This window comes from Eubalaena glacialis, chromosome 10 (genome assembly GCF_028564815.1).
Source record: "Eubalaena glacialis isolate mEubGla1 chromosome 10, mEubGla1.1.hap2.+ XY, whole genome shotgun sequence".
In the NCBI taxonomy this organism is placed as follows: Eukaryota; Metazoa; Chordata; class Mammalia; order Artiodactyla; family Balaenidae; genus Eubalaena; species Eubalaena glacialis.
In genome coordinates this window covers 51,528,944-51,541,655 of record NC_083725.1, presented here as the reverse complement: position 1 = coordinate 51,541,655, position 12,712 = coordinate 51,528,944, and the positions used below count along the sequence as shown (strand labels likewise).

The 12,712-nt window shown below is 37.8% G+C and overlaps 1 protein-coding gene across 1 annotated transcript in view; it reads left to right on the top strand.

Annotated features, from left to right (window-relative positions):
• Positions 1-12,712, top strand: part of FAT3 (FAT atypical cadherin 3) — a 573,936-nt gene that overhangs the window by 435,544 nt on the left and 125,680 nt on the right. The window contains exon 7 of the mRNA XM_061202721.1: positions 2,622-2,761. Coding sequence (XP_061058704.1) covers positions 2,622-2,761 — 140 coding nt within the window. The remainder of the gene's footprint in view (positions 1-2,621; positions 2,762-12,712) is intronic.

Genomic DNA, 12,712 nt, shown 5'->3' with positions numbered 1-12,712 from the left:
CTCCCCTGCTCCTTTCAACTTTTCTGGTCTAGAGTATTTGAAACAATAAAGGTGAATGGGGGAGATACACACACACACACACACACACACACACACATAAACACACGTGCAGGAGGAGAGAAAACTGTAAAAAATCACTACCATATTGAGGAGAGTTCCCTGTGCTCTGCCCAGTATTCTCTAATAACCTAAATGGGATAAGAATTTGAAAAAGAATAGATACATGTATATGTATAACTGAATCACTTTGCTATACACCTGAAACTAACACAACATTGTTAATCAACTATACTCCAAAATAAAATAAAAATAAAAAAACACCACCATAAAAGTAGCCAAAAATGTTTTTTGATACAAAAAATGACTGATAAGAAGGTGCACAATCTATATGCCATATGTAAAATATGTAAATTTTATGCCACTAAGCACATGAAACGCTGATATATTTCTGTATAGGGAGGGCCCCGAGGAAAATGTGAGTCTAGGGCAATGAGGGAGAGGAAATAGAATTGCCCCATTGAAACAGTAACTGAAACTGGAAATCTTTGCTTGTATGTTCTCTAAATTTCATTTTTATTTGTCTTTAAACTGAAGCAAATCAAAGGCTTATAGTTCGTGTAGTTTCTATTTTACTTTGACCTACAAATTTTCACCTTCCAAAATAATTGACCCTCCTCCACCTCCCCCCCAAAAAAATCATAGTACTCAAATTTAAGAAAGTAAAAATCTTGGTTAGGAAGACATTCTAAAGATGATTTTAAATGTGATTTAAAATATGATTTAATACCCACTAGAAATGGCTTGAGAAGTTGCTTTCCCATCTTTCCTTCTACACAGTCTGAGGCAATTTTATGTCTTTTCTTTGAAAGTTTCCATGGCAGAGTTTTTTTTTTCATAATATACCACTTGATAGCAAATGATTTTTCTTTGCTCATTAGGACAGTTATTCAAGACACTTGAATCAGTCATACATTTCATTTCATGTGGTTATCAACATGAAACATTCCCTTTGGAATAGGCACGGTGACCTAAGGCTTACTTCCCTTTCAGCCTAGATTTCCTCCCCTTTCTCTTTATCCTGTTCTTCAAAAGACATTTTTTGGAGTTAACATTTAGTATTTCTCAGTAAATCAATTAAAGATATTAAGTGGAAGATGAGTCTCTTTTTGAGACGAAATTTTTGAAAAATATATCATCTCCAAGCAATTCTCTGGTACACCCATATCTCCATAACTTTAATTAAATGTCAAGGGCAATTATGTTCTCTCTAGCAATTAAATAATCTCAAGTATATATGACAGCTACACTCAATAAGTATCTGAAAAACCTGGTCATATGTATGACCAGGTTTTTTTTAAGTACACTGTATTATTTATTTCATATCATTATACATCAGATTCTAGCAATTCAGGTAAAATTCTCTTTTCCTTTAACTCATCTGCCCATTTCTAATTCTAATATCATAGAAGTTGTATATAATATTGTTGATTGATCATCAAAATTAAATGCAAAAAAGAGAAGCCAAGATTTCTTTTCTAAAATATGAAATTCAGTAAATGCATTGCCCTATGTGCTGTAGTTAAATAAAATTACTGTCCAAGAACAAAATTTGTGGACATGATGAAATTTCAGGCTAAAGTAAATAGAGCTTGTGAACATATACTGATACTTAATTAAAATCGTTCCAGCACTTATACCAGTATCTTCTCTCCCCTTAAAAAAATAAATCTTTCATTTTGAAAAAGATCATAAACTATACTTTGGTTCACAGAGATGGAAACACCTACAGTAATTTCAACAAAGTCTATGCTGTCTTAGGCACATTAGTCACAGATTATGGATTACACCTAGTCCAGGGGGAGAAAAGTAAAGTTTTCTAAACTTTTCTATTGATTATGTTATCACTTGATGTTCCATAGCTGATGTTTTCATCTCCTTCTTTCCAGATTTCATTTTGTAAATCTCCCATAAACTTTCTATTTTGGGGGGAGAAAGAAAATTCACACTCTCAAGATGGCAAAAATATATTTCTATAAATATCCCAACTTACAGAGAGAGAATTTTTAATATGAAATTCAATTTTATTGCTTTTTCTTATTTTCTAGTATTTATAACTTTATTTCTGACATCTAATTGAGGGAATCTGAACTCTACCAACCACATGTTTACCATCAATCCTGGAATGGATTTTAGAGGGTCTACTCATTTTTGTTAATAATAATTGGACTGTTTGTTTACCTAGAATTTAATCTATCAATACTTTGGAAAAGCAAAGGGTCTACAAATTCCTAGCCCAGAAGCCACAAGGGGTTGAAGGGACTTTAGCTTTCTACATATTTTATGGAGTCAGTTTATGCTTCACTGCTATAACATTAGTGCTGAGGGGATTTTTGCAATACATTCTTTTTTGTGACATTTGTTATGCATTGTAGAGGCTGTGTTTTGAAATATGAATTAAGTTAGAAAACAAAGGGTCCCACTTAAGATGTACAAAATTGAGCCATAGGGATGCCTGTCAAAAAACATTTCTATATAAGATCTCCCTTTAAAGCTGTATGCTTCAATATGTGTAATAACTTTTCAGATATGCTAATTTCATGTTGTTTTTGTGAACTCGTCAGGGGGCAATTTTGACAGCTCTTTTGATGCAGAGAAGGGCGTTGGGACCATTGTCATTGCAAAACCTTTGGACGCAGAGCAGAGGTCCATCTATAATATGAGTGTGGAAGTCACCGATGGGACAAATGTTGCTGTCACTCAGGTAAGATGTCAAATTACTAAATAGTGGGAATGCCGAGAAATCTGCTAAAGTCAGAGGTGCAAGCAATTAAAATATGTGTTGAAAGTAGTAAATTATGTCCATGGATTTTTAACGTTTAAAAGAAAGCATTTGCAAGAACAGCTTAGACAAAGGATTCTATCAACAATATTACATAACTTAGCTGCCTCTTTCCAGAAATTATGATTGTTCATGCATGGAAGAGTGATGTGTATTTGTTTCCCTATCATTTCCTGTAAGATTTATCTTTTTGACAACAAAGTCAGCTTTCCTTGAATTTACAAAGAGAAGGACATCTGTAGTGTCTGAGTTAACACACCATGATATTCTTCACCTCCTCATGCTTTAGTTACAGAAAGTTAAAGCTAGAGAATGTCTGAGTCCAAATTCATTTTACAAACTAAGATAATCTAAGTAATATATCCAAGGTCACACAGCCTTAATAAAGAACAAGAGAGCTGGGTGTCCTGACTCCCATCTCCCGTTCCAGCCCCTGTGCCAGTGGTTCTTCATCCTGGCTGCACAGTAAAATCCCCTGGTTGTGGAGGGTGTTTAAACCAATAAAGCTTGGGCCCCATCCCCAGAGGTCCTACGTGATTCTAACATGCAGCCAGGGTTGAGGACCATCACTTCTACTCTGCTACTTGAGTGTTCATGAAAGGGCGCTGAGAACAAAGAAGAGGAGAAAAAATCTCTGGGTGAGACTAATACAATGTTAGATATCAATATGGAGCAGTTTTACCCTACATATGAGATTTTTGTTGTTTGTTTTATATTTTAGCACCAGAGACCTTAAGCCAGTTATGGCAGAGGACTGGTACACACACATAGCCCCTAACCCCTCCCACCCTCCCTGCCTCTCTCTTCTGTTCCCATGGCCCCAGAAACCATCACTAATCGATCAAGGGTCTTTGTTTGTTTGTTTGTTTTGGTTTTTTTCCTGCTGAGCGCCGATGTGACCTCAGAATCCTTCTCAACACAATGCTTCAGGTATTGAAGATGAAATGTTTACCAACCCTAAAGTAAGCAAGTATTGATTTATTTAAAATATGATGTAAGCTTTTGTAACAGTGTGGTTTTTAAAAGGGGAGAGGAGGAGGGTTTTATGTGTTTGTCTATCCAGCTGTCTCTCAGTTTGAAGCTGTTTCAAAAACATGATGAGACTCTTTCCTTTGAGACTGTTTGTAAGCATAAAGTGACGGAATTTGAAGGAAACAGTAGCGTTGGTTTTAGTACAACCCTTTTACTTTTCATTCAAATAACTGAAACCCAGAAAGGGGACGTGACATGCACTTGATAAGGCAGCCGGTGTGTATCAGCTCCCGATCTTTCAACCCATGTCCTTTCCTAGGATGAATATACGACCCTATTTGCCTGAGAGAATCCCATTTATACTTATTGCACTGGTGTAACTATCACGCTCAAAGTTGCCCCAGTTGAGACAGTAAATTGTATGGTCACCCTACCTAAATCCAGACTGCTTCAGAGTATCTTCAAAAGATAGAGATACCTGGAAAGGACCCCAGGATTGAGATCCTGCATGAATCACACAATCTAAAGACTAATACAAAACAACCCACTTGTAGCATTGCTAAGTCTTTAGTGCTAATTCACTTTAAATGGGAATTTAAAGTTGACTTTTTAAATTAGCCGTGTCTTAGCATATCCAACTTCAACTTTTTAGCACCACTTAGAAACATAAGATGTATTTGAATAAAATACAAATAAAAGCATGGAACCCTATTCATTACTTACTTTTCTCCAGCGTTTCATAACAGTTGAATTAAATGGTGATTCATTGTGCCCAGAATGTTATAGATACATATTAAATATTTTAGAATGAATTAATGGATAGTAGATATTACATTTTCAATAGGGTCTGAATGGCAGGTGTGCTGGATCTCCAAAGCACACAACTGATAAATGTTAACAAAAAAAATTATCTATGAAACTTTTATTTTAGAATTTCATTAGGACCAGATGACAAATCATTCAACAGCATCTTTTCTACAAATAATTCTTGAGTTCATACCATGTGCAGGGAACTGTACTACATGCCTGAAGTCACAGTGGTTCAGAGTTTTAAACCCAGATAACTGATGTGCACCCACTTTTAAAAAATTAATGTGGAAGCATGTATTACAAGACTTTGAATGTACACGTTGTTCACATCCTGCCTTTGCTGATCTTACTTCAGACTAGTGTACAGTTAGACTTGTCTCTAGAGCCGTTCAGGAATTAGAGAATTGGGGTGAACTTGGAGGTTCCCTTTGGCAAGCCCAAGCTCAATAGGTTAATAAATTAGGATAGCAAGAGATTTTCTTGTCAAAACCTTCCAAGTTACCCTGTGTCTCCAGGGCCATGACCTTCTCAAGAGGTGAGAACTAACAGTTTCCAAAGCATAAATTTGTGTGCCATCATTATTACCATCAGAAAACCAATATTCTGTCTATCTGGCTGTATTTGAGCCTGAAGACCCACCAGCCTCTGCCAATCCAGGCCTCTGCTCACATTTGCCACAGCTCCTCTGGCAGCGCTGACAGGAGCAATTTCTGAATTAGTCAAAGCCCTCAGTGTCAAGGACATTTTTACAAAAAGGATATTTGGGGAAAGGAAAGGCATTCTAGGTTTCTTTTAGAAACCACTAAAGCACACTCCAACCCATGACCTGAGGCAACTTAATGATTTACCATCAAATGGAGATTCTTCACCATATAACTGAAATGTCCTGTAGCCCCCAAAACACCTGTTCAGTTTTCTTTGGGGAACTTTTCTCTACTTTGTTCATTTGGAACCATAAAACATGGTATGACATGGGCTTCAAATCAGCCATAAACAACCTGTTGAATTTCACTTCACAAATGTCAAATAAATCACAGCCTCAGGGACCTCTGTGTCTACAAGAAAACCCTTCCTTCATGTTCAGTTTTGGCCTGTTCTCCCAGAATTCTTGTGCCTCAGAGCTACAATATCTGGTGATGAATAAACATCCTTTTCCTCTCTGACATTCTCTAGCATGAGTACAGAATGTAAAAAGGTTCTGTGGACTTCAAGTTATAAAGATGCATATGTACTAAGTGCAAGAACAAAGCATCCTCTTTACAAAAACCTCCTGGACAAGGGCCTCAGTATAAAAGAGTTGTTGATTTTATGTAGGATATTATTGTGCTTTATATAAATAGCATAGTATTTGACAAACTGGGCTTTGTAGGGATAAATCCATGTCCTAATCCCAACTCTGCTATTTACTAACTGAGTCACCTCCAACCGGTGCAGGTCACAATTTCTCTGCACCATAGTCCCTTCATCTATGAAATGGGGGTACCAGTACCTACATCATTAGAGGTGCTGTGAGGATTACATGAGTTTACATATACAGAATAATAGCAAGGGTGATTGGTTCAAAATGGCAGAGTAGAAGGACGTGCTCTCACTCCGTCTTGCAAGAACACCAGAATCACAACTAACTGCTGAACAATAATCGACAGGAAGACACTGGAACTCACCAAAAAAGATACCCCACATCCAAAGACACAGGAGAAGCCACAGTGAGATGGTAGGAGGGGCGCAAACACAATAAAATCAAATCCCATAACTGCTGGGTGGGTGACTCACCAACTGGAGAATACTTATACCACAGAAGTCCACCCACTGGAGTGAAGGTTCTGAGCCCCATGTCAGGCTTCCCAATCTGGGGGTCCGGCAATGGGAGGAGGAATTCCTAGAGGATCAGACTTTGAAGGGTAGTGGGATTTGATTGCACAACTTCAACAGGACAGGAGGAAACAGAGACTCCACTCTTGGAGGGCACACACAAAGTAGTGTGGACATCAGGACCCGGGAGAAGGAGCAGTGACCCCATAGGAGACTGAACCAGACCTACCTGCTAGTGCTGGAGGGTCTTCTGCAGAGGCAGGGGGTGGCTGTGTCTCACCACGAGGACAAGGAAAAACTGGCAGCAGAAGTTCTGGGAAGTACTCCTTGGCGTGAGCCATCCCAGAGTCTACCATTAGCCCCACCAAAGAGCCCAGGTAGGCTCCAGTGTTGGGTCGCCTCAGGCCAAACAACAAACAGGGAGGAAACCCAGCCCCACCCACCAGCAGACAAGTGGATTAAAGTTTTACTGAGCTCTGCCCACCAAAGCAACAGCCAGCTCTACCCACCACCAGTCCCACCCATCAGGAAACTTGCACAAGCCTCTTAGCCTCATCCACCAGAGGGCAGACAGCAGAAGCAAGAAGAACTACAATCCTGCAGCCTGTGGAACAAAAACCACATTCACAGAAAGATAGACAAGATGAAAAGGCAGAGGGCAATGTACCAGATGAAGGAACAAGATAAAACCCCAGAAAAGAAACTAAATGAAGTGGATATAGGAAACCTTCCAGAAAAAGAACTCGGAATAATGATAATGAAGATGATCCAGGACCTCGGAAAAAGAATGGAGGCAAAGGTAGAGAAGATGCAAGAAATGTTAAACAAAGATCTAGAAGAATTAAAGAACAAACAAACAGAGATGAACGACACAATAACTGAAATGAAAAATACACTAGAAGGAATCAATAGCAGAATAACTGAGGCAGAAGAACGGATAAGTGACCTGGAAGACAGAATGGTGGAATTCACTGCTGCAGAACAGAATAAAGAAAAAAGAATGAAAAGAAATGAAAACAGCATAAGAGACCTCTGGGACAACATTAAACGCAACAACATTCGCATTATAGGGGTCCCAGAAGGAGGAGAGAGAGAGAAAGGACCCGAGAAAATATTTGAAGAGATTATAGTCGAAAACTTCCCTAACATCGGAAAGGAAACAGCCACCCAAGTCCAGGAAGCGCAGAGAGCCCCATACATGATAAACCCAAGGAGAAACACACCGAGATACATAGTAATCACATTGGCAAAAATTAAAGACAAAGAAAAATTATTGAAAGCAGCAAGGGAAAAATGACAAATAACATACAAGGGAACTCCGATAAGGTTAACAGCTGATTTCTCAGCAGAAACTCTACAAGCCAGAAGGGAGTGGCATGATATACTTCAAGTGATGAAAGGGAAGAACCTACAAACAAAATTACTCTACCCGGCAAGGATATCATTCAGATTTGATGGAGAAATCAAAAGCTTTACAGACAAGCAAAAGCTAAGAGAATTCAGCACCACCAAACCAGCTCTACAACAAATGCTAAAGGAACTTCTCTAAGTGAGAAACACAAAAGAAGAAAAGGACCTACAAAAACAAACCCAAAATAACTAAGAAAATAGTAATAGGAACATACATATTGATAATTACCAGAAAAGTGAATGGATTAATGCTCCAACCAAAAGACACAGGCTTGCTGAATGAATACAAAAACAAGACCCCTATATATGCTGTCTACAAGAGACCCACTTCAGACCTAGGGACACATTCAGATTGAAAGTGATGGGATGGAAAAAGATATTCCATGTAAATGGAAACCAAAAGAAAGCTGGAGTAGCAATACTCATATCAGATAAAATAGACTTTAAAATAAAGAATGTTACAAGAGACAAGGAAGGACACTACATAATGATCAAGGAATCAATTCCAGAAGAAGATATAACAATTATGAATATATATGCACCCAACATAGGAGCACCTCAATACATAAGGCAACTGCTAACAGCTATAAAAGAGGAAATTGACAGTAACACAGTAATACTGGGGGACTTTAACACCTCACTTACACCAATGGACAGATCATCCAAACAGAAAATTAACAAGGAAACACAAGCTTTAAATGACACAATAGACCAGATAGATTTAATTGATATTTATAGGACATTCCATCCAAAAACAGCAGATTACACTTTCTTCTCAAGTGTGCATGGAACATTCTCCAGGATAGATCATATCTTGGGTCACAAATCAAGCCTCAGTAAATTTAAGAAAATTGAAATCATACCAAGCATCTTTTCTGACCACAACGCTATGAGATTAGAAATCAATTACAAGTAAAAAACACAGACACATGGAGGCTAAACAATACGTTACTAAATAACCAAGAGATCACTGAAAAAATCAAAGAGGAAATCAAAAAATACCTAGAGACAAATGATAATGAAAACACAACGATCCAAAACCTATGGGATGCAGCAAAAGCAGTTCTAAGAGGGAAGTTTATAGCTATACAAGCCTACCTCAAGAAACAAGAAAAATCTCAAAGAAACAATCTAACCTTACACCAAAAGGAACTAGATAAAGAAAAAACAAAGCCCAAAGGTAGCACAAGGAAAGAAATCATAAAGATCAGAGCAGAAATAAAGGAAATAGAAACAAAGAAAACAATAGCAAAGATCAATAAAACTAAAAGCTGGTTCTTTGAGAAGATAAACAAAATTGATAAACCATTAGCCAGACTCATCAAGAAAAAGAGGGAGAGGACTCAAATCAATAAACTTAGAAATGAAAAAGGAGAAGTTAAAACAGACACCGCAGAAATACAAGGCATCCTAAGAGACTACTACAAGCAACTCTATGCCAATAAAATGGACAATCTGGAAGAAATGGACAAATTCTTTAGAAGGTATAACCTTCCAAGACTGAACCAGGAAGAAATAGAAAATATGAACAGACCAATCACAAGTAATGAAATTGAAACTGTGATTAAAAATCTTCCAACAAACAAAAGTCGGGGACCAGATTGCTTCACAGGTGAATTCTGTCAAACATTTAGAGAAGAGATAACACCCATCCTTCTCAAACTCTTCCAAAAAGTTGCAGAGGAAGGAACACTCCCAAACTCATTCTATGAGGCCACCATCACCCTGATACCAAAACCAGACAAAGATACTACAAAAAAAGAAAATTACAGACCAATATCACTGATGAATATAGATTCAAAAATCCTCAACAAAATACTAGCAAACAGAATCCAACAACACATTAAAAGGATCATACACCATGATCAAGTGGGATTTATCCCAGGGATGCAAGGATTCTTCAATATACGCAAATCAATCAATGTGATACACCATAATAACAAATTGAAGAAGAAAAACCATATGATTTTCTCAATAGATGCAGAAAAAGCTTTTGACAAAATTCAACACCGATTTATGATAAAAACTCTCCAGAAAGTGGGCATAGAGGGAAGCTACCACAACATAATAAAGGCCATATATGACAAACCCACAGCAAACATCATTCTCAATGGTGAAAAACTGAAAGCATTTCCTCTAAGATCAGGAATAAGAGAAGGATGTCCACTCTCGCCACTATTATTCAACATAGTTTTGGAAGTCCTAGCCATGGCAATCAGAGAAGAAAAAGAAATAAAAAGAACACAAATTGGAAAAGAAGAAGTAAAACTGTCACTGTTTGCAGATGACATGATACTATACATAGAGGATCCTAAAGATGCCACCAGAAAACTACTAGAGCTAATCAATGAATTTGGTAAAGTTGCAGGATACAAAATTAATGCACAGAAATCTCTTGCATTCCTATACACTAATGATGAAAAATCTGAAAGAGAAATTAAGGAAACACTCCCATTTACCACTGCAACAAAAAGAATAAAATACCTAGGGATATACCTATCTAGGGAGACAAAAGACCTGTCTGCAGAAAACTATTAAGACAGTGTTGAAAGAAATTAAAGATGATACCAACAGATGGAGGGATATACCATGTTCTTGGATTGGAAGAATCAGTGTTGTGAAAATGACTATACTACCCAAAGCAATCTACAGATTCAATGCAATCCCTATCAAATTACCAATGGCATTTTTCATAGAACTAGAATAAAAAATCTTAAAATTTGTATGGAGACACAAAAGACCCCGTATAGCCAAAGCAGTCTTGAGGGGAAAAAAAGGAGCTGGAGTAATCAGACTCCCTGGCTTCAGACGACACTACAAAGCTACAGTAATCAAGAAAATATGGTACTGGCACAAAAACAGAAAAATAGATCAATGGAACAGGATAGAAAGCCCAGAGGTAAACGCACGCACCTATGGTCACCTAATCTATGACAAAGGAGGCAAGGATATACAATGGAGTAAGGGCAGTCTCTTCAATAAGTAGTGCTGGGAAAACTGGACAGCTACATGTAAAAGAATGAAGTTAGAACACTCCCTAACACTATACTCAAAAATAAGCTCAAGATGGATTAGAGACCTAAATGTAAGACCAGACACCATAAAACTCTTAGAGGAAAACATAAGAAGAACACTCTTTGACATAAATCACAGCAAGATCTTTTTGATCCACCTCCTAGAGTAATGGAAATAAAAACAAAAATAAACAAATGGGACCTAATGAAACTTAAAAGCTTTTGCAAAGCTAAGGAAACTACAAACAAGATGAAAAGACAACCCTCAGAATGGGAAAAAATATTTGCAAACGAATCAATGGACAAAGGATTAATCTCCAAAATATATAAACAGCTCATGCAGCTCAATATTAAAAAAACAAACAAACCAATCAAAAAATGGGCAGAAGACCTAAATAGACATTTCTCCAAAGTGGACATACAGATGGCCAAAAAGCACAAGAAAAGCTGCTCAACATCACTAATTACTAGAGAAATGCAGATGAAAACTACAGTGAGGTATCACCTCACACCAGTTAGAATGGGAATCATCAGAAAATTTACAAACAACAAATGCTGGAGAGGGTGTGGAGAAAACGGAACCCTCTTGCACTGCTGGTAGGAATGTAAATTGATAAGAGCCACTATGGAGAACAGTATGGAGGTTCCTTAAAAAACTAAAAATAGAATTACCATATGACCCAGCAATCCCACTACTGGGCATATACCCAGAGAAAACCAGAATTCAAAAAGACACATGCACCCCAATGTTCATTGCAGCACTATTTACAATAGCCAGGTCATGGAAGCAACCTAAATGCCCATTAACAGACGAATGGTTAAAGAAGATGTGATACATATATACAATGGAATATTGCTCAGCCATAAAAAGGAACGAAATTGGGTCATTTGTAGAGATGTGGATGAATCTAGAGACTGTCATACGGAGTGAAGTAAGTCAGAAAGAGAAAAACAAATATCTCATATTAACACATATATGTGGAACCCAGAAAAATGGTACAGATGAACTGGTTTGCAGGGCAGAAATTGAGACACAGATGTAGAGAACAAATGTATGGACACCAAGGGGGGGAAAGCAGCGGGGGGTGGGGGTGGGGGTGTGATGAATTGGGTGATTGGGATTGACATGTATACACTGATGTGTATAAAATGGATGACTAATAAGAACCTGCTGAATAAAAAAATAAATAAATTTAAAAAAAGAATAGCAAGAGGTTGAAACGTAATGAGTGCTCAATAAATATTAGCTACTACTGCTATTAGTATTACTATTATCACTTAACCTCTCTGAGCATTTGTATCATGGGGACTGCCCCACAGGTTGTTGTGAGAAATAAGTGAGTGCCTGAGACAGTGCTCTGAAAAAGCGATTATCCAGTGCTGCATCCCAAGCCTTTAGTGGAGAACCATCTTGGAAACCATCTGACTAGTCTTGGGGTAGAAAGTGAGAGATGATCCATTAAGGCACTGTCAATGCTGATGAACCATGTAGAAATTGTCAAGGGCTCTGTAAGCACACAAGACCCAGAGTATGTTAGTGGGCTTTTCCTGGTTTCTGATGGTCCCTCCCGGGTTGGCCACATTTGACAGCTCTTTGACAGTCTTTTCTTTGCCTAAAACCAGCCAACATTTTTGAGTGCTTTCTGTATTCCAAGAATTATCCCAAGTTATTAAGAGCTGCCTTCCAATTTCTACATATATAATATTGTGGAATGGTAGCAAATAATTCATGACTGGCACCAGAAATAACATTCATTGCTCTAGACCAGAGCATGAATAATGTTGAGTGGAGAAATTTAAAACCAACACCCTGGTTCCAACTATGTTCCTTTCTGTCCACACCCCCTCCCAACCT